Source organism: Crocuta crocuta, unplaced genomic scaffold, assembly GCF_008692635.1.
Source record: "Crocuta crocuta isolate KB4526 unplaced genomic scaffold, BGI_CrCroc_1.0 scaffold1028, whole genome shotgun sequence".
NCBI classification, from domain to species: Eukaryota; Metazoa; Chordata; class Mammalia; order Carnivora; family Hyaenidae; genus Crocuta; species Crocuta crocuta.
This window is the reverse complement of record NW_027532432.1, coordinates 361,765-382,143: the sequence shown is the minus strand read 5'-3', so window position 1 is coordinate 382,143 and position 20,379 is coordinate 361,765. Positions and strand designations below refer to the sequence as shown.

The window sequence follows — 20,379 nt, the reverse complement described above, 5'->3', positions numbered from 1 at the left end:
GACTCTCTCCTTTTCCACAAAGGACAGTAGCTCATGTGAACCCTTCCTGAACCTAAATTTCAGTGGCGAACATCTGCCACATTTTCTTGGGAGAATAACCATTTGTGACTCATTATGCCTTGGTGGAAATCTATGTATGAAGGCACCCAGATATCTCAGCAACAATTTAAACCTATTATCAATTCACCAAAAACACTTGGTATTAACTTGCAGAGGATTTTATTTACTTGGATTTGTTAGGGGAAAAAATGAAAATGATATAATAAATTTAGAGGAACACCATAGCAGTGATGTTATAATTCAGAGGTTTGTTGCAATCAAAGACCTGAAGCAGCATCTATGGAATTAGTGGACATCTGTTTTAATTATAATTTACTTTCTTCACATTATCTCTTAAATAGACTAATGAAAACACATTAGTACATAGTTTATTATTTTTTTCAAATAGCAAATACCACATAATTTAGAAAGGAGAATACTAATATTGAGACCTTTATCTATGCAATGTGGTTTACCTAGGTACACAATCAATCTCTAAGCTAAAATGTACAAACATGTATTTTGTGCTCTCAACAGTTTTACAGACTCAGGGAGGGAGTTTACTCAGGATTTAGTTTTAAAATGATAAACTATGAAACTAATAATTGTTTTTGTTCGTTTTAAACTCAGCTCCAACTCCAGAATGTTGTTTGTTTTAAAGTAACTTCACCTCCAAATGAAGAACTGGAATGAACACACTGAAGGTTGGTTAAATGTTGAAAGTCCTTTGGTATAAAGCACTCTCTTATTTGACCCCATACATGTCTGTCAGTGTTTTTTCACCTCTGTTCTGTTGCTGATTTCTGTGGAGCAAGAGAGGGCTCTGAGGCTGAGGCTCATGGGAGGCTGGTCCTGAGCCTTTGCCTATAGATACTCTTCAACATGGGCAATATTTTCAAGCAAGTACATCGATTTTGTTAAAAAACATTGTAAGGTAGTTTCATTTGTCATTTAAAAATATGCACACATAGGCAATTCATATGAAAATGGATTTCTGCTTGAATTATCTAGCTAATTACATCAATTCTCCTCTTTGCCTTGAGCTTATACACATTACTTATGATAGGAACAGCTGACCCCTATAAATCAATTAATCAATACTGATTAATTCTTTCCCCTCAACTGTAGTTTTCCTTTAAACGAAGGGTAGGTTTATGCTTATCCACAAACACTGGAGACTTAGACATACAAGCATTGTCTGGAATGTTGTTTCGTGGTGTATCTAAATGGGACGTGTGTTTGAGTGTTATGTTAGGTAGAGACAGTTCACATAAAATATGCTGAAAATATGTTTCCTAAGAGGCATTACTTTATTCAACACCAGAAGAACATTTCTAAAGATAAGCTCACACTTTAAACCGTCACCCAATAGAAAGAATTTTAGGCTTCTGGGCAATAGTGGATGCTAGGGCCATTCCATGACAATGTCAACATGAAAAGCTTCATTTTCCTCATGAGAGAAGATCGAAGTGTGGGAAAGACACCCTCTTGTAGTAACACTGTATTTTCTGCATAAAATTAGAAGCATGAATATTTTCTACATTTGCATCTTAGTCACAATAAAGGATAAAGAAGGAAAAATATCAAAAGTTTCTTTACAGAATTCAGAAGTTTTTCATTGATCAAACAACTATTTCTTTCATTGTAAGTCCTTTGTGTCAGTGGCAGAAATAGCAATTTGATGTTTTTTTAAGATAGTTTGGGTTTTCAAAGAGAAACTTTGCTACTTTCCTGTGAAAATTACATGGTATTCTGTTAAAACTGCCTTACAGGAAGGAGTTTCAGAAGAGATACAGGAAGGAAGAGCAATGCAAAATGCTTTCATTTCAGAGTAGCTAGGTTTCAGTGCTTCCTACAGAACCGAGAGAGGGAGAGAGAAATAAGAAATATTTTCTCCCTCATAAGACATATATCACTCTTGTAATTTTTACAAAATCAACTGAGGCAAATTAGGGGTTTCAAAGCTAGTCACCTTCTAAGTTGTTAGGCAAAAATTTGCATTTAAATTGCTCTGTGCAGCTACTTCGAGATTTTCCCTGGAATGTTTATGGCTCTTTTTTTCATTAATACTTAAAAAATACAATTTCATAACCAGTGTATTACTACATCTAGTTGTATTACGAACAGGCACTTCATTTCATAAAATAGAAACATTCAAAGTGGTTTTGGTTGACCAATCATTCAGTCGGAATACTTGAATTCTTCATATTGAATACTTATTAGTGAAGTTAATCTGAAACCATATCAAGTCTCCATTTCTATTACAGAAACTAGGTCATTAATAGCTGTAACATAGGGAATAACTTCTGTTCCTATATGTTTTATCCCTAGAAGTGAAGATTGTCCAGAACTTCTTGGAACCTTGCCCCCCAAATATTTTATATATATAAAAATACAGCAGATTTCTTTTTAATAGATAAATCTTAAGTATTATTTCAATAACTTGATTTTACATATTCAGAGATGTAGCTATAAGAAAATATTAAATGTGCAAAATGCTCTTTTATATGTACATTTAAAAATACAATGTAATAATAGCTTTGGACTTGTTTAAAAAGTCATTCGGGGGGAGTCTTCAATGTCAGAAAATCTGGTTAGATTAGAGCTTTTGCTTGAGGAATTGTAAACAAACTTTTTAAAATGCTGAGAGTTTTCTCAGTTCTTTCCAACTACGCCACTCTCGAACACATCAAGTCCTGCTTTGAAGTAAACCTGAGCTGAATTAATGCTGTTCAACACCTCTGACAGAGCTTCCTGAATGGTCTCATTTGATGCAAGTGACTTGCAGTGCTCCCAAGCTGCCAGGAGAATTGAAAACTGGCTTGTCTTCTCATCGAGGTGGTACAGGATATTTCTAAAAAGAAATACAGAATGTGTCAATGCTTTATGCACAATGCTATTTTCATATCAAACATCATAATAAAAGTTGCCAAGAAACAGCAATATTTGCAGTGAGTGAAGAAATTATAAAAATATAATATTGTCATTTTTCAACCTCTAATGAATTAATGGATATAGATGTTGATCATCAAGTTTCCCATAGTGATGAGAGATAATTAGACATTATATAGCCCCCTCATGGAAGCATTCAGTACTATCTATGAAACAGAATAAAGTAGTTTTGCTTTAAAAAAGTAAACCTGAATCTGATGAAGCTTCTAAATTTAATTGGTAATAAATACAAGAGACAGAGAAATACGTTAAATGACATGACAATGTGTCATTAGCAAATATAAATGGTGGAGAACTCTGTAGGACAAATGATCCAGTTTTTTCAATAAGTAAACTGCAATACAAAATAGGTGAAGGAAAAACCTATGGACTAAGGTTTCTCATCCCTGCACCACTGACTTCTGGGGCTGGATCATTCTTTATTGTGCAGCTGTCCTGTGCATGGCAGGATGTTTAGCAGTATGCCCGGTCTCTGCCCACTAGATACCAGCAGCCCTGTCTTTCACTTGCTTCAATCAGTCCGGGCTGCTGCAATGGATTACCATACACTGAGTGGCTTGAATAACAAAAGTTTATGTATCTATCATGATTTTGGGGCTGGAAGTCTGAGACCAAGATGCCAGCATGGTCGAGTTCTTGGCTGGGGTCCTCTTTGTGTTTCTATTCTCACCTGGCCTTCCTTAGTGCCTGCACACACAGAGACACCCCGTGTCTTCTCCTCTTTTTATAAGGGCACTTGCCCCATCAGGAAGGCCCCACCTGCATGAATTAATCTAACGTAATTAGATTCCAAAAGCCCCACCTACAAACACCATCACACTGGGGTTAAGGTTTTAACTTCTATATTTGGGGAGGATATAAACATTTAGTCCATGGCAGCTGTGAAAACTGAAAATGTCTCTGGGCTGCCACAATTGTCCCTTACAGGGCAAACTGTCCCTGGATTGAGAATATTGCTTTAGACCAAAAGAAACCTATCAACCATTCATAAAGTATAGACTCCCCCAGGTTTTTACCCAAACTGTTTAAAAAATAAGAAGCGGTGCAAAATTGAATACTAATTGAAAATTTGTTAACATTAAGGGATTGCTAATATTTTAGGTGTGATGATGATATCATCAGTGTGTTTTCAAAAAGTGTCCTGATTTTCTAGAAATAGATATAGTAGTACTTACAAATGAAAGGTTATCATGTCTAGGATTTTGCTTAGAAATATTTGGGAGGGAAAAGGATTCTAGAGCCACAGACAGTATAGAGGGGATAAGATTAACCATTAGTTATTATTGTTGAAATTGGGTAACGGGATGTGTTATACTATTCTTTCTTCTTTTGTGTATATTTGATATTTAGAATACTATCTTCTCATAAGTATGGGGTGTATAATACAATGTTGCCCTGAAACATATCCAAATTTCTTAGAAGAATTTGGCCTAGGCAAATCTGAAGTGGTCCCTTTTATCATTGACAGATAGAAAGAGATGCATTTTGGCAGAAAACTGTGGATTATTAGATCATTTGACTTATTTCCAGCCCAAAGTAGCTGAAATTCCATTGTCAAATAAGAGAGGCAGATACAAATAATTAAAATATAGTCGCCTAATTGTTAGACTAGAAACAAAAGGTGTAGTGCTAAAAGGCGAAGGATTACCATGGGGAAAGTTCAGAAAAAAGTTCATAATAGAGAATATTTGAATTTCATCTTGAATCAACAGTTACAAAGGTTTAGGAAAGGAAACAAGGTGGAAAGCAGAGACAGCACCCTATGCAGGAGGGATGGCATACACAAAGGTACACATTTGAAAGATAGCTTGGTATGCTCAGTGGATCAATGCCAGTGTTTCTGTATGACCAGTGTTCAAGACCAGAGTCGGCAGCTTTAGGAGAGAAGCTGGGACAGCAAGCCCTGGCCACCCTAGAGGCCCTTCCATACCAGGCCAAGGAAATCACACCTTTTTTTTTTTAATGTTTATTTATTTTTGAGAGAGAGAGACAGAGTGCGAGTGCGGAGGAGCAGAGAGAGTGAGAGGGAGACACAGAATCTGAAGCAGGCTCCAGGCTCTGAGCTGTCAGCACAGAGCCTGACGTGGGGCTCGAACCCACGAACCGTGAGATCATGACCTGAGCCGAAATCAGACCCTTAACCGACTGAGCCATCCAGGCACCCCAGGAAATCACACCTTTTCTTGCAGGCACAAGAAACCAGTGAAAGAAAAATCTGATTTTGAAATGATCATATTGTAATATAAAGTCTGGAGAAGCACTTAGTCCACACAAAAGGGGATACTACCGTGAGTGACACAGTCAGAGTTAATTTTGAGAAGATAAAGCGAGGGCTACAGTACATATTTGATTAATTTCTACTTTCCTAGCACTAACCTTCATTTATATAGAGTTCTGGATTATTGGTTCCTATCTCATCAAGGTTCTTCTTCCTCAGTGTCTCCTGAACTCCCCACCTGCACTCTGGACAACCTGATCTACCTGATCGTTCATGCTAGGACCCTGCAAGTCATCTGTTGTCCTTGTGTATCCAAATGGTCTCTGATAATACAAACCTCCCCATCTTTTCAGTATCTTTTCTTCTCTGCTATGGGACCCTGTACCTTATACTTTCCAGGATATGCTATGATAGCCTTGCTTTACACACCAGAGTTGAGAAATATGTCGCTGTTGTTGTTTTAATCAGGTCTAATTTACTGTTGTGAACACAGGAGATCTTCAGTCATGGTGATTTAATATACTTAAATTTTTATCAGGTTTAGTGCAGTGATGGGAACTTAGTAGACACTCAGCAAAATTGGTATCAGTTACAGCAATCTAGTTTAATTTGCATTTTAAGCATTAACTATTTAAGAATAAAACTGGCTTAAATTTCTGTCCTTGTAGAAAATTTTAAGTTGACAATAACCACATCCTGGGTGGCAGTGGAGCAGAAGATCCTTAAGCTTAAGAGTCTATTTATTTCAATGAATTTTTCAAAACAGATCATTCAAAAGGAGAACTATCCCTAATAATCCAATACAAAATCCTTGATTTTTGTGCCTCTGAGTAAACTTGACATTGTATGAATTAAATAGAGCAGTGCAAGAAAGGTACTTCTAGGTTCCAAATACTCTTGAATCAGGTATAAAATTTGTATTAAGAAACATATATTCCCTGAATCTGGGAAGAAAAACAAATACCTTCCATTTGGAGTGGCCTGTAGGTCCTGGGCAATTCTCTGGCCACAAGCTGTACTCTGGGGAAAATTTGGATCTATTTCCAGAATTAGAACGCTCTTTAAAATAGAGGTTCCCCTTCTGCCATTCCCATAGCATTCATAAAATTAAAGAGATTGCCAGAAGAAACCATTCAACTATGCTAATATAATCAGGCAATGATTCTACATGTACATACATACAGAATCCATACAAACCTGCTTTGACTCATAAAAGTTTTCATTATATTAAAATGACTTAAAAACAGTCAGAATTAGGGAAATATCTAATGACAATTTCCCTAAATATTAGTTTTATTAGTTTTACATCATTAAAGGGAGGGAAATAAAAGAAACTTTGGTGCAACCATGGAATTTCCAAATGGAGATAAAACAGCTTCAGGTAGTCACACATGTATTCTCCTACATGATACAACCTATTACAAAAATTACTTTTTGCATTTTTAGATACTCTTTCTCAAATGCTATTTTTCTGTTTAAATTTTATTTACTTATTTTGAGAGAGAGAGAGAAACAGAGAGAGTGAGAGAGAGAGCGCGCAGGCACTCGAGCGTGAGTGGGGGAGGAGCAGAGAGGGAGAGAAAAAAAAAATCCTAAGCAGGCTCTGAGCTCAGAGAGGAGCCCAACATGGGACTCGAACTCACAAGCTCACAAACTCTACTGCTTTACCAATAAGAATTACTAAAGTAGAATACTACAAATATTTAATCATCTATCACAATATTTACAATTTTAAATTCTCTCCTCCCACTTTATCAATTTTCTGTTTAATTATAAATCATTTCATGGCAAATGTGTTTTCAGAATTTAAGAGTGTAATAGATATTTTCAAAAGCTATACCAAATACTTCCATTCTTGGAAGGCATATTGCTAAGCATGCTGACAAACAAAAATATAATCTTTGTTATCCAGAACTGCCTCATAAATTAGCTGAATGACTGCAATTAATATATTATGGGGAGCATGTTTAATACTTTTGGTACTGTATAATGACCTTTCCACATTTTCAAAACTCACTGGCACCAAATGCATTCCTACATATACGCTCTATGGTTATTAAATGTTAAATACTATTAATATTAAATTTAATGATAAGATATTAATAAAACATGCTCATAAAGGTTACAGGATTAATCCCTCAATGACAATCCATTTAAGCATGAGCACAGTCTCTAATATATATATGTACAACCTCAGCTGTAACTACTTAAAATATCTAGAAGAGTGATAATGTAGAAGAATAAAAACATATCCTTAAAAGAATGTTTAGGTCTAACGCACAAGAAATATAATTACTGTTTTCTTTTTTAAACTGGAAAGCAATACGTACACTTCTTAAAGACCAGTGCAATGGAGTCTGTAGCATGCCAACAGTTGCTTTTCCTAAGTAGTAAGCAACACAGTAACAGACTTTTATAATGACTATAAACAAGCCATGTGAATAGAAATGGACCCTTTTTGGTTTGTGAAATTCCACAAGGAGCTAAACACATTTTCCATATGCTACATGATTCAAGTAGTAAGCTATTATGTAAGATAAACACTCATATCCGTTTCTACCCAAATTGGATACAAATCAACATAAAACTACAGACACTGAGATTCTACTTGAAGATAAGTAAACAGGATATTTTCATCATAATGTAAAACTTTCATTTTGGGAAGCTACTTATATAACTGAAGTTAGTTGATCTTTATTATAATAGACTTTTTTTTTAATCCTGGTAGATCGTTTTATCTTATAAACAGATTAGGAATAACACAAATACCTTCCTTAAATTTTCATGAGAAGAATAATTTCTCCTACTGATTTCCAGAAGTAGCTCATCTTTTTCTATTTTTCTTTTGTGTACTAAATGTGTACCATTTAGCTTCCTGCTTACATAAAATAAATTTCCATATTTGGAGCCCTTTTTCAAAAAGCACTGTCACAATATTTTAGTTTTAATATTTTAATGGAAGACAAAAATCAAAACCCAGCGATGTTTTTACATTTCATCACATACATTTCCATATATTTCTTAGTTCTAAGAACTTTCTTACATATTCAATCATTAAGTCTAAGTTCCCCAGGATCATCCCTGGGGAACAAAATTACTGTACCAGTTTTTAATATGAAAATGATTCTTGCCTTTGGAAGTATTTCAAATTAGATCAATGCTTTTGATGGAAGCTTCTAAGTCAAAAGCTCTTTGTATTCCCATATATGTTACCAGAACTGAACCTCGGTTAAATGGAGTTAAAAGATTTCAACAGTATATATACTATATCAGAGAACTTAACTATGTTTCACTTCCTTAATGATGGGTCATATTTTTCAGCTTAGGAGAGACTGGGAATTGGCAAATAGCCAGTCAAAGGCACATTTCTAGCAGGAAAATAGGATAGAAAGGAACTTAGAAAATACATTTGAAGAGTTTCCATGTCCAAAGTCTACCCTTTACAACCACAAGGAATTATATTCCTTAATGAATCACTCTTACTCTTACATACACCTCCTTTAGTCCAAGTAAGAAAGTTTCCTTATAGAGAGAATGGACTGTGTTATTAATTCAATAAATCACCATCTTATTTGCATACACACAACATGTATCTCAGTATGGCATGTAGAGACATCAGACCTAATTAAAATATTATTTAATTGAAATCATTTTCATAGCTATCGTGTTTAAAATAACATTAATTCCACCCTCATGCCTATCTTCCCTCATCTGTAACAATTTGGATCTTATAAATGTAATTCATACAGTCATCCTGACCCACACACAACACAAAGAGACTACTAAAAGGAAAGTGTAATACATTATTGATGACACTAATGAAATTACAACACACATCACTCATTTTAATGGGTCTGTTTCAATGACACATCACGGTGACCAGGAAAGAGCAGTGCCAAACTCAGAAACCTAATTAATAACTCCTGCGGCATCAGTGAAGGAGATGAAGCATCTTAACTGACAAATCTTTTCCATTCAGCTAAGGCAAAAGAAAACCGAAGAAAATGAAATTGGAAACAAAGGGAGCTAAAGTCTTCATGAGTCATTTCCTTGTGTGTGAATTAGCAAACTAATGATGGAAATGATGACTCTCTTTCAAATGTTCCTTCTTATATTCATAAATGGGCACAGGATGCCACCCATCCTAAACTTGAATTAACATTCATTATATTTCATGTTGAGAAACTCCTAAATGAAATCATAGTAAATAAAATAAACCATGTATTTCAAAATTGATTGTGAATACATACGGCATGCAGAGACTAAAGGCCAGCTCAATTTTTACAACTGTGGCTAATACTTTTTAAGGATTCTACTAACTGTACTCCATGGTTAACAGTGGATTGCCGTATTTACATCAACATTAGGAAAGATCATTTGACTTGGATATTATGTCCACGAGAATTCACAAAATACATAGCTGCACTACTTACAGTACAATTATCTTTTCAACTGAACCTGAATTTGGTTTATACTTGCAAAAGCAGAATGAGAATTAAGACCATTGCTGATATTGTCAAGCCATAAACTTACTCTGCAGACAATTGAGATTGAAATAATGTGTGGTAGATGGTTTGCAAAAATGGCTATAATTATTCTCCTCCCTCTATGCAGGCCTCTTCAAATTTGAATGTAGCCCCAGTCCATCAGTAAGTGGAGTCTATTTTCCTGCCTATTGATTCTGGTTTGGCTTTCATATTTGCTTTGACCAATAGAATGTGGCATATGTGGTGAGCCTGTGCCTCGGAAAGTCATGCATGCTTCCTTTCTCTCTCTCATTCTCGCTTTCTCTTTCTGTGCCAAACCACCATATGAATGATTCTGTTAGCCTGCTGGAAAGAAAGACAACACATGGAGCAGAGAGGATCTGTTTAGCTGAGTGAGGCCTTCCTATACTAGCTTGGCCTATACTTCTGATGGCCGCAGAAGCACTGGCTACAGATATAAACACAGTCAAAGGATGCCCAGACCAGATGAGAAGAATCGCCCAGGCTCAGTCCAGCCTAGATGGCCATATTGAAGAATTATAGACAAAATAAATAGTTGTCTTAAACTACTAAATTTTGGGGTGATTTTTAACAGAGCAATAAAGGATTGATATGATTTGTAGTATTTTTCTTCCCTGTTAGAAGGAAAAAGTTAACATAAGATTCAATTATAGGAATCCATTCTCTACTCCCTCTTAATAGCATTGGCAGAGTATAACATATGCTGTAGATTTCACAGTTCTTTAAGTGACTAGCTGAATTTGGTAGACACTTGAAAAATCATGCCAGACAGTCCTCATGACATGTGCATTACAAAGTTAGGATATCTGGGTTCATTCATTTGAAGTTTTAAAATCTGTTTGGAGTAGCAGATGAGATTTTTTTTTCCATTAAACAAAAAGTAAGTTAATAATCATAGCATACTGGGTTTTGTTTTCTTTTTTTTTGTTTGTTTAATATGGATCGTCCGTTTGAACTACAGTTACATATAAAAGAGAGCAGAGAATAGAAACACTTAACAACTGTATTCTATGTCTCAGGACTTCTCAGTCCATCCAACTATATTATTTCTCTGGGGAAGTTCCCTGAGAAGAGGATATCTTTTAAGATAATGAAGGAAGATGCCCTTGAGTGGCACTGTGCTTGATGGTTTATCACTGAAGAAAAATTATAATCCTGCACTCAAAAATTTCCCATCAAATCCAAAGGGAGCCCAGAAATCAAAGATTAACACAAATTAGCACCTTTCAGAATCTGGAGAAGACGGTGATACAGTTGACCACTTTTCCCCACACTCATGTCATTACTTTCTTGGTTTTATTTCATCGTTGTTTTTTTTCTCTCCATCTTACCTTCACATGGTTGTATGACTTAGACCTCAAGGTTTAGATGACTTTTATTTCTCAACTTATTTCTAACTCATTTTCTCTTAGTATTTGAGTTTCTATCATTAGCAGGTGTGATCAATTCCAAAGACAATTTCATTTTATTACCTCATAGGCACTTGACAATTAACATAACAATACGTTTCCTTTAATCTATGCTCCAAATATTTGCATTCTCCCTTCCTCTATTATTCTTTCCTTACCTTCATTACCTTTAGTAAACAGCAATGCTGAGGCTACAAAACCAAGCAAAATAATTCAGGTCTTTCTTCATTTATTTTTTTATTCCAGTAATGAAAAGGATGTCAACTATTTGTTTTGAGGAGTTCATTCTAAAGGCAAAAGTTTATAATTTAGGTTGTGTCTATTTAAACAAAGTGAGTAATTGAGCCAATATTGATCTTTTGGCTTATTCTACTCAACAGCCCTTATTAAACATCTAATATGAGTAAGTTGCTGTGTTAGGTGCTCAGGGATGGAAACGAGTTCACAAACCATGTCAAAAGCTAAGCACATAATGAAAAAATTATTATTTTAATGTATTGCCTATATAATACATTTAGAATATTATGTGGTATGAGATTATTTAATTCCATATTTTACAAAACTTTTCACTTTATTTTATGCATATGCATATGTGTATTAGACTGTTATAAAACACTGCTTTGTTATAAATGTTTTTGTATATCTTGTTTCTCTATGTCATATACTCTTTATGGGCATATAGGAAAATTCTGTAAATATTCTGTGTAGTGTTCACCATGTGTCTTAATGATTTGTGGGAAATCTCCAGGAGTAGATCCTTTTTGTATTAAAAAATTATTTTTTTAATGTTTTATTTATTTCTGAGAGACAGAGACAGCATGAGCAGGGGAGAGTCAGAGAGAGAAGGAGATACAGAATCTGAAGCAGGCTCCAAGCTTTGAGCTAGCTGTCAGCACAGAGCCCAGCATGGGGCTGGAACCCACAAACTGTGAGATCATGACCTAAGCCGAAGTCGGACGCTTAACCAACTGAGTCACCCAGGCACCCCAGAGAAAGAGAGAAAGAGAGAGAGAGAGCGAGAGAGAGAGCGCAAAGCAGAGCGAGACAGAGAATGTCAATGGGGGAGGGGCAGAGAGAGGATAACAAGAATCAGGCTCCAAGCTCTGAGCTATCAGCACAGAGCCCAATGTGTGGTTTGATTGAACTCAGGAACAGGGAGATCATGAGCTGAGCCGAAGTCAGGTGCTTAATTGACTGAGTCACCCAGGCTCCCCCTTCCAGGAGTAGATCCTAATAGCATCAGTTTAACTTGGCATATCTGATTCCAATCGCCATAATGAATGATGTAGATAACACAGTCCTAATCAAGTCAGTATAAGGCAATTCCTTAATCAAATGGATTATTTCAACAATGGGCATATGTTGGCAATTGTATTTGAAAGGAGACTTTCTGCAGGATTCTTAGAGCCATAGTTTCTTGCTTTTTGAGAGAACCACTAAAAGCTAATCCCTTTTCTGCTTTCGAATAGTATGGGTTATCAATATGAAACCTGCAAATGGTTACACCCCTTTTTTCCAACAGGAGGATAATCAGCTTTAACTTGATACCATGGAAGTAAAGCTTAAAGACATACATATATTCCCTGGTCATATGATGGAGATGATGAATCAAACCAACCTAAAATTTGCTTTTCCTCTTGACTTTCAATTATGTGAGTCAATTATATTATACTTTCCTACTTTATGTAGGGTTTATGCTACTTTCCATCAAATGTATGCAGATATATAATACGTATTAATTATATAGTTATTAAAAACAAATATTTTCCTTAATACTTATATTTTTTAACTTGAAAATTTAGATAACTTTCTCAGATGAAGTCTGAAAATAGTCACCTTCAGGTTAAAAAAATGCATGGTTTTCCTTGAATAACAAGTCTTTTATTTGAGATGATTCAAAAACTTAGAAATTAACACAGCATTAAAGTCTTTAATTTTAGCCAGAAGGAAAACTAAGTACAGAGAAAGTGACCAATTGAAGCTATGAACGTTGATCACAAAGTTTGAAAGTATTTAATGAAGAAATGAATGTTTTAATGTAAAATTACTCTCAAAAACTAAAAGGATTTCCTTTCACATTTTACAGAATTGTTACACATATTAACTTACTAAAAATGTGACAAAATAATGTTTTAAAGGAACTCTGGTGTTATTCTTTAACAGAGTAAATTTATTCACAATTTACTGGAGTATTACTATCTGTAACTATTTTTGCTAGTATAAGGAAATAAAATGCTATGGTTTGTATTTGTAAACAAATGGATCCATGTACAATCTCCTATGCAAATTTAAAGAAAATTAAAATCACCTAATTTTGCAGTCCTATTAGTTGTTTTTAAAATGTAAGTACTGCATAGGCAATTCTATTATGTTGAAGTGCATTGTAAAAATAATACAGATTGTGAATAAATAGTAGGAATGTCTATTTGCTTAGGGAACTCAAAAAGAAGATGCATTCATTTTCACTCTTAGTCATGGGTGCCTCATTTATTTCAGATTTAAGGACCTGGGAGAGATTATCCAGTTGGCTGACTTAGGTCACATGCCTTTCCCCTAGCTCAGGAACAAGATATCTAGATCCATTCACCTTCTGCTTGGGAGAGATTAGCCCTGCTTCATAATAAGCTCATAGGGAATTCTCCTCATATAGAAAAGAATTTCTGATATTAGGCAGTAATAAATTTTATTTTTTTACACTTTTATTTTATCTTTTTAGAGAGAGAGAGGCCATGTACACAGGTGAGCAAATGAGGGGCAGAGGGAGAGAAAGAGAACCTTAAGTAGGCTCCATGCCCAACATAAAGCCCATTGTGGGGCTCAATCCCACAACTGGGAAATCATGACCTGTGCCAAAATCAAGAGTTGGACACTCAACTGACTGAGGCACCCAGGTGTCCTGCAGCAGTAATAAATTTTATAACATCAATGCAAGAAATATCTACTACACTAGTGACGAAAAGGGAAAGTGTATTCCAACAGCATTTTCTTGGAATTATCCTCTAGGTTGTTGCTTTACTGCACAGCATTCTTCCCTTTATATTAAAAGTTAACAAGTGTTCTATAATATTCCAGGGGCAGTTATCAAATTGAATGTGTATAAGAATAACCCAAGACAATTTTAAAACTAATGAAGAAATTCAGATGCAGTGGGTCTGAGATACTTTAGAGGAGTCTGCATTTTTCCTATTCATTTACTTAAGTCTTTTGGGTGACACCAAATATTCTTAACAATTCCCTCCAGTGAGTTTACATTTACTAAAAGGTCTTGTTTTGTTTTCAAACAGGTTTTTTCCATTCAATGCATTGGAAAGACTCACAAGTATTAACTGATACAATGAAAATTTTGGATTATATGTGGACAGAAAACTGAAAAAATTAATGAGGGAAAGGGAGGAATATAGTGACAACTGAGGAAAAAATAGCCTATACTCAGATTGTTTTACAAGTGTCTAGCTCCTGCTCAAAGATGAGGAAACAAACTGGAAATCTTAGATGATGCATCCTTAGTGTGGCTTCAGTGAGAAAGTAAATTTAGAATTTCAGCTCTTAGAACAGTACTCAAAAAAAGTTCTTTGTTCTATATCAAAAGATTGGTGATAAACATTTCAGTTAAAATAAACTGATTTTTCAATCATTTGACCATTGACTGGTTCTGCTTATCTCAGATGAAAGGATATATACCTTCTAGGCAGTATATAATCAAACCTTTACTCTTAAAAAGTAGGAAGGCAAATAGGTATCATTTTGAGTTCCAATTCTCATAGACTGGTGGTCATGGATTGAAGTGCTAGGTTGACAATGGATCGGTGGCTGTTCGGGGGTCTCAAATAAAAGAGATCTGTTATTACTTAGACTTTTACTTGTAGACCGTCCTTCATTTAAGATTACTTAAATTGCTATTCTCTTGTTAATAACACATAGATGTCTTGAAGTAATCAATAGATGTATAAACTAAGCTATCACAATAAAGGGAGAAAGTCATAATTACTTGGTTTTGTTATTTAATATAGAATCAATTCCAATAATCCCTTCTAAATTGTATGTTTTAACTTCCTTATTTTTCCTGTTTATGAATTTTAATTAACTGAATAATTTCTAAATTTCCCCTTTACAAGGGGCTCTAGACTGTGAGCCTCTGTTTGTTTAAGCAATAGTCCAATTTGTTATTAATCAATTAATTGCTTCAACACTAACTCTTCTGTACCTATTAAAAGTAATAAAGATTATTTAACAGCTGAACCCAAAGACAGGTAAACCCAAAGACAGCTGAACCCAAAGACAGGTAAAAGCAAAAATAATAATATTTTAATCCTTAAAGCAAATCAAATAATTATGATATAGATATATTCCTCATAGAGTATTTTTAATCATGTTTAGTCTTAATCTTGTAAAATTTTGAAATTACATTTTTAAAAAGAGATTTCATACAACCAGGTCAACTTTGCTTTTCCTTCTCAACAATATTTGAAAATTGTTATTCTCTCTCTAAATGTAGATGAGGTACAGTGATAACAATTGTTATTGCTGCCATTGAAGAACTGTGAATAAATGAAGACTTTGAAGATAAACCATACCAGTTTTGGCCTCCTGTGGTTTTATTACCACGTAAAGTAAAGTATCAATTCAGAAAAAATCTTAAACCTGCATAGCATTTTGGATTCATTTCTTTTTCATTCTTGCTATTTACATATTTATCACTTGTCCATACATTTTTTGGAGATATGTGTATGTATACACATATATGTGTATATATAAATATATGCATATATAAATTTATATATAAATATATGCATATATAAATTTATATATGTATATGGATATATGTAGATATTTATAAATATGTATATATATACATATATTCATATGTATATATGCATACAGAGAGATGGGTATGCAATCTGCCCCACACTAGACTAGGAAGAAAAAAGTCTAAATTTTATGTCTCTTTCAATCATATAATTGAATAGTAATCTTCTTGCTATACTGTAAAATACTAAATGTATTAGTAATACAAATCAATAAGAACAAAAGATGATGCAACTAAACAAATGTATTATGTTATAGTAAAGGGCTGATTACACTGTTTGATGTACACCAAAGAAATAATGTGAAAATAGAAAACCCTAAATCACTTGTAGACTGTAGACCATTTCCATAGCAGCCTGTCTTACTATCTATTCTCAAATTACTACATTCTTCTTTCCAATTCCCCAAATCTTAACTTTTATTATACTTGGTTTATCAAAATACAACTTTCTTTATAGAAATTCTAATTATACCACTTATCATCATCCTACTTGGTTATGTAGTGTGAGATTCACCTGAATACCTAAGTTTATATTCTCAATGCTGTAAAGGACCCACTGTGATCTTTTCCCTAGTGAGAGAGGAAGGATAATTTAAAAAGAGTAAGGTTTGGAAAGAAAATATGAATCACATCTAAATAGTAATTACAACAATAAAGAGAAATGGAAAAATCTGAAGAAAATACTAAATGGTCAATATCAAAATCATGTCCATCTGAGTCTAAAATTCATGCTTATTCCCACAACACTATGCTTCTTGACCCATTACCACTACTTCCTAGTGCCAGGGTTTCTAGCTCATTACATACATTTAACTTCCCTGAAACTCCTTTTCCTCATTGGTAAAATAGGACATATTACTTACAACTTGGGATTTTTATAATAAGATGTTGGGAGGGGCGCCTGGGTGGCTTGGTCGGTTGAGCGTCCGACTTTCGCTTGGGTCATGATCTCACGGTTCGTGGGTTTGAGCCCCGCGGCGGGCTCTGTGCTGACTGCCAGCTCAGAGCCTGGAGCCTGTTTCAGTCTGTGACTCCCTCTCTCTCTGACCCTCCCCTGCTCACTCTCTCTCTCTCTCTCCTAGAAATAAATTAAAACATTAAAAAAATATATTAAAAAAAAAAAAGATGTTGGGAGCCATTCTGAGCCCACTAGTCGAGAAAGCTCCTGGTGAGGTTAAAGCAAGTTTGCACGGTCTCTTGCCAATCAGGTGACGACCGATATCCACCCCTCACTCAATTATTTCTGCTTGAGCACTGACCCCTAAGGTACCTTGTTGATCAATATCGGGAGTGACTTGTCCCCTTATTCTGGCCCTGGTATGATGACTGCACCTTGTGAAGGAACTTATTGTGGGAACTTTTTTGGATTATGGGAACAGACATCATGTCTCCAGCAGGTCCTGTTTCCCTCCATACTTTCCCTTGAGCTATGAACAGGCTAATGACCCTTACTAACAAAAGATTAACCTTTATGTACAATTCTGTTTCTACCGTTGTGTTAGTCCAAGATGTTCATACAGCTCAACATGTAAATCATCTAACCAAAAACGTCTCTCATGCCCTAGCTATTCAAGAAATCATAAAACTAGACACAAAGGTAAATGCACTCGAAGAGGCTATTCTGTGTATTGGAAATCAGCTAGACTCTTTAAAGGTACAGTTAGCTCTCTGGTGCCATAAAGAATATGACTGGAAAATCAAGTCTTGCCTGGAGACAAAGAGCCTAACTTAGAGAGAAGGCACAGATAAGGGCAGAACATAAGTTACCACATATACCTTTGCTAACTGATGATGTATAGCAGTCCCTTCCCTAAGGCCTCCATTCCACAAACACCTTCCTTCACACTGGCAGCTGTGATGAGGATGGATAAGAGTATCTACAAACCTATGACTTAATCTTAGTGTTATTAAAATGTGAACACCCTGTTATTTTCTTAGTTACCCAACCTCACTATAATTGGGGCAGTTCTGCAAGAAGACTTCTGTAAAACCTGTTTCTGTACATTTCCAAAAATATCTTATCACAGAGAACTATCCATTGTAAAAATTCCATTTTCTAATGCCATGTGAACATTTGACCTATAAATAAAGACACCCAAACTGACAGGAGAGAGATACCTGCCTGGTGATCAGAAAGATTCTTGGGGCTATCTCACTCCCTCCCTTGCTGACACCGTCCATCCTTCAGGGACCCCTGGACCTGCTGGAGCCGGCGTCCGGCAATAATTAAATGCATTAAAACATGTAAAGTGCTTCACTAGTGCCTGACATTCCCATAGATCTTTTATAAATGGTATAGTGTTGCTTGATATTTCTGGGGTTTTCTTCCTTAGGCATATGTCCCCCCAGCTCCCCTTAATTGTCATCTGACTTTGTTCTTGGTAACATAAAGCTGTGAGATCACCAGATGACTTCTCCTGCCCAGGAAAGAGTTCACAGTTCATCCATAAGGAACTTCCAGGGAACACGAGAAAGGCCCCTGTAAGGGGTTTCCAAGATATACATCATCCCATGTAATAGTCTTTACCAATTATATCCACTGCCTTTTTATATTTGACCATACCTTTAACTATCAAAAATGATACCCATTCACTTTTGTTATATCACTCTACTTCCCTAGTGCTGCTTTTTTTTTTTTGCCAGTAAATATATTTGAAAGAGGAAAGGTTACTTCAAAACCTGTATGGAGGTCAGAATAATCAGGTAGTCAATAGGAATGACACACACACAGATACATGTGTGTGAAAATGCATTGCATGCTTTATTTTCAACTATTATAGAAAATGTAACTTGGCCCATTGGTAAGCTAATAAAAATACAGATTATTTTATAATTGTAATTTTTAAAGTATGTTGGTAAATTAATGAATAAAAGTTTTATATTTCTAACTTGGAGTATGGGAAGAGTTACAGCTACTAACGAAGGGATAGGTTTCTTACAGTCTGGATGAACTAGACTATGAATGTGATGAATTTCAGAGAGGGGCCCAACTACTCATGTTTTCCCTACAACCCAAGGCAAACTTTGTTGATTTCTTTTTGGTGTAATCATGGAATGGCTAATTGTTTTAATCATAGCATTGATCGCACTCCATTGCTATTCTTTGATGTATACTTGTCTGTCCTTAGGCAGAACTCAAGAACAGAGCTTCCTGTTGTCAAGAAGAGGTAGACAAAGAGATATGGAATAAATTTGATTATGTAAATCAATAACAATAATGATAGCAAGTGTTAATATTTGTTGAGCATTTACAGGATTATAGGGGATCAGACTTTGCCACCCCGGAACATGCCACTTTAGAATAAGAATTATTTTGAGCTGAAAATAATTGAGAAACCATAGAAAAGCTCTCTATCCTCTCCCAACTCTTAATCACTGGAGATGAATCTAGACTCTTATCAGCCTAGACACAGTACTAAGAGGAATGTGTATAACAAACCTTAGTAAAACAACCCTAGTCATCTATTGGTTCCCTCTCCTTATTTGCCTTCCTGTTATAGTTTGCTGTCCTTGGAAGCATAAAACCCTTTTAGTTGAGCTTTTTTCCACTTCTCTACAAATGTATTGATCCTTGTTAAGATTCTATATAAGCCCAAGTTCTAAACACTCCTTTGAGTTATTCATCACTGAATTTCTCTTGTGTGCATGTGTGCTTCACATTTTAATAGTCTGTTTGGTTTTCTCTCATTAATAGGTCTTTTGTCAGTCTAATTTGCTAATCAGAGAACCTAGGAGGTAAAGGAAAGATTTTTTTTATTTTTTTTCTCTTCCCTACAATCTGCTTATCAATATTCTAAGAATTTTGCATATTTTAATTCATTTAATCCTCAAAATAACTTATGAGTTAGGTACCATTATTATACTCATTTTATAGAGAAAGAAAAAGGGTACAAAGATTGGCTTGGCCCATGCCACACTTCTCTTAAGTAGTAGAGCCATGATTTAGACAAGGACATGATTGAAAGGGTTTTTTATTTGAATATCTTTCTCTGTTTTTGAACTTATATTAAAAACATATTCCTGGGGGGGCGCCTGGGTGGCTTAGTCGGTTAAGCGTCCGACTTTCGCTTAGGTCATGATCTCGCGGTTCGTGGGTTCGAGCCCCGCGTCAGGCTCTGTGCTGACTGCCAGCTCGGAGCCTGGAGCCTGTTTTGGTCTGTGACTCCCTCTCTCTCTGACCCTCCCCTGCTCAAAATGTCTCTCTCTCTCTCTCCTAGAAATAAATAAAAAAAAAATTAAAAAATTTTAAAAAAAGAAATAAAAAAATAAAAACATATTCCAACAAGTACTAAACTTGAATGCATGGCTGACAAGTTGGTAGAAAAACTTTCAAAGGAAACAACAAAATAAACTTTTATCAACTTGCCAGAGTATAGCAAACCCAAACTCAATAATTTATAGCTTCATCAATAGAAAAACAGCAAATAAATTTTCCTTCCTATGCTA

General features: G+C 35.2%; 1 protein-coding gene across 1 annotated transcript in view; it reads right to left on the bottom strand.

Moving 5' to 3' along the window:
- Window positions 1–202: 202 nt before the first annotated feature.
- LOC144244159 (inactive N-acetylated-alpha-linked acidic dipeptidase-like protein 2) overlaps window positions 203–20,379 on the bottom strand; it is a 348,840-nt gene continuing 328,663 nt past the window's right edge. The window contains exon 11 of the mRNA XM_077779388.1: window positions 203–2,893. Within this exon, the coding sequence (XP_077635514.1) occupies window positions 2,695–2,893 (199 nt within the window). The 3' untranslated portion in view covers window positions 203–2,694. The remainder of the gene's footprint in view (window positions 2,894–20,379) is intronic.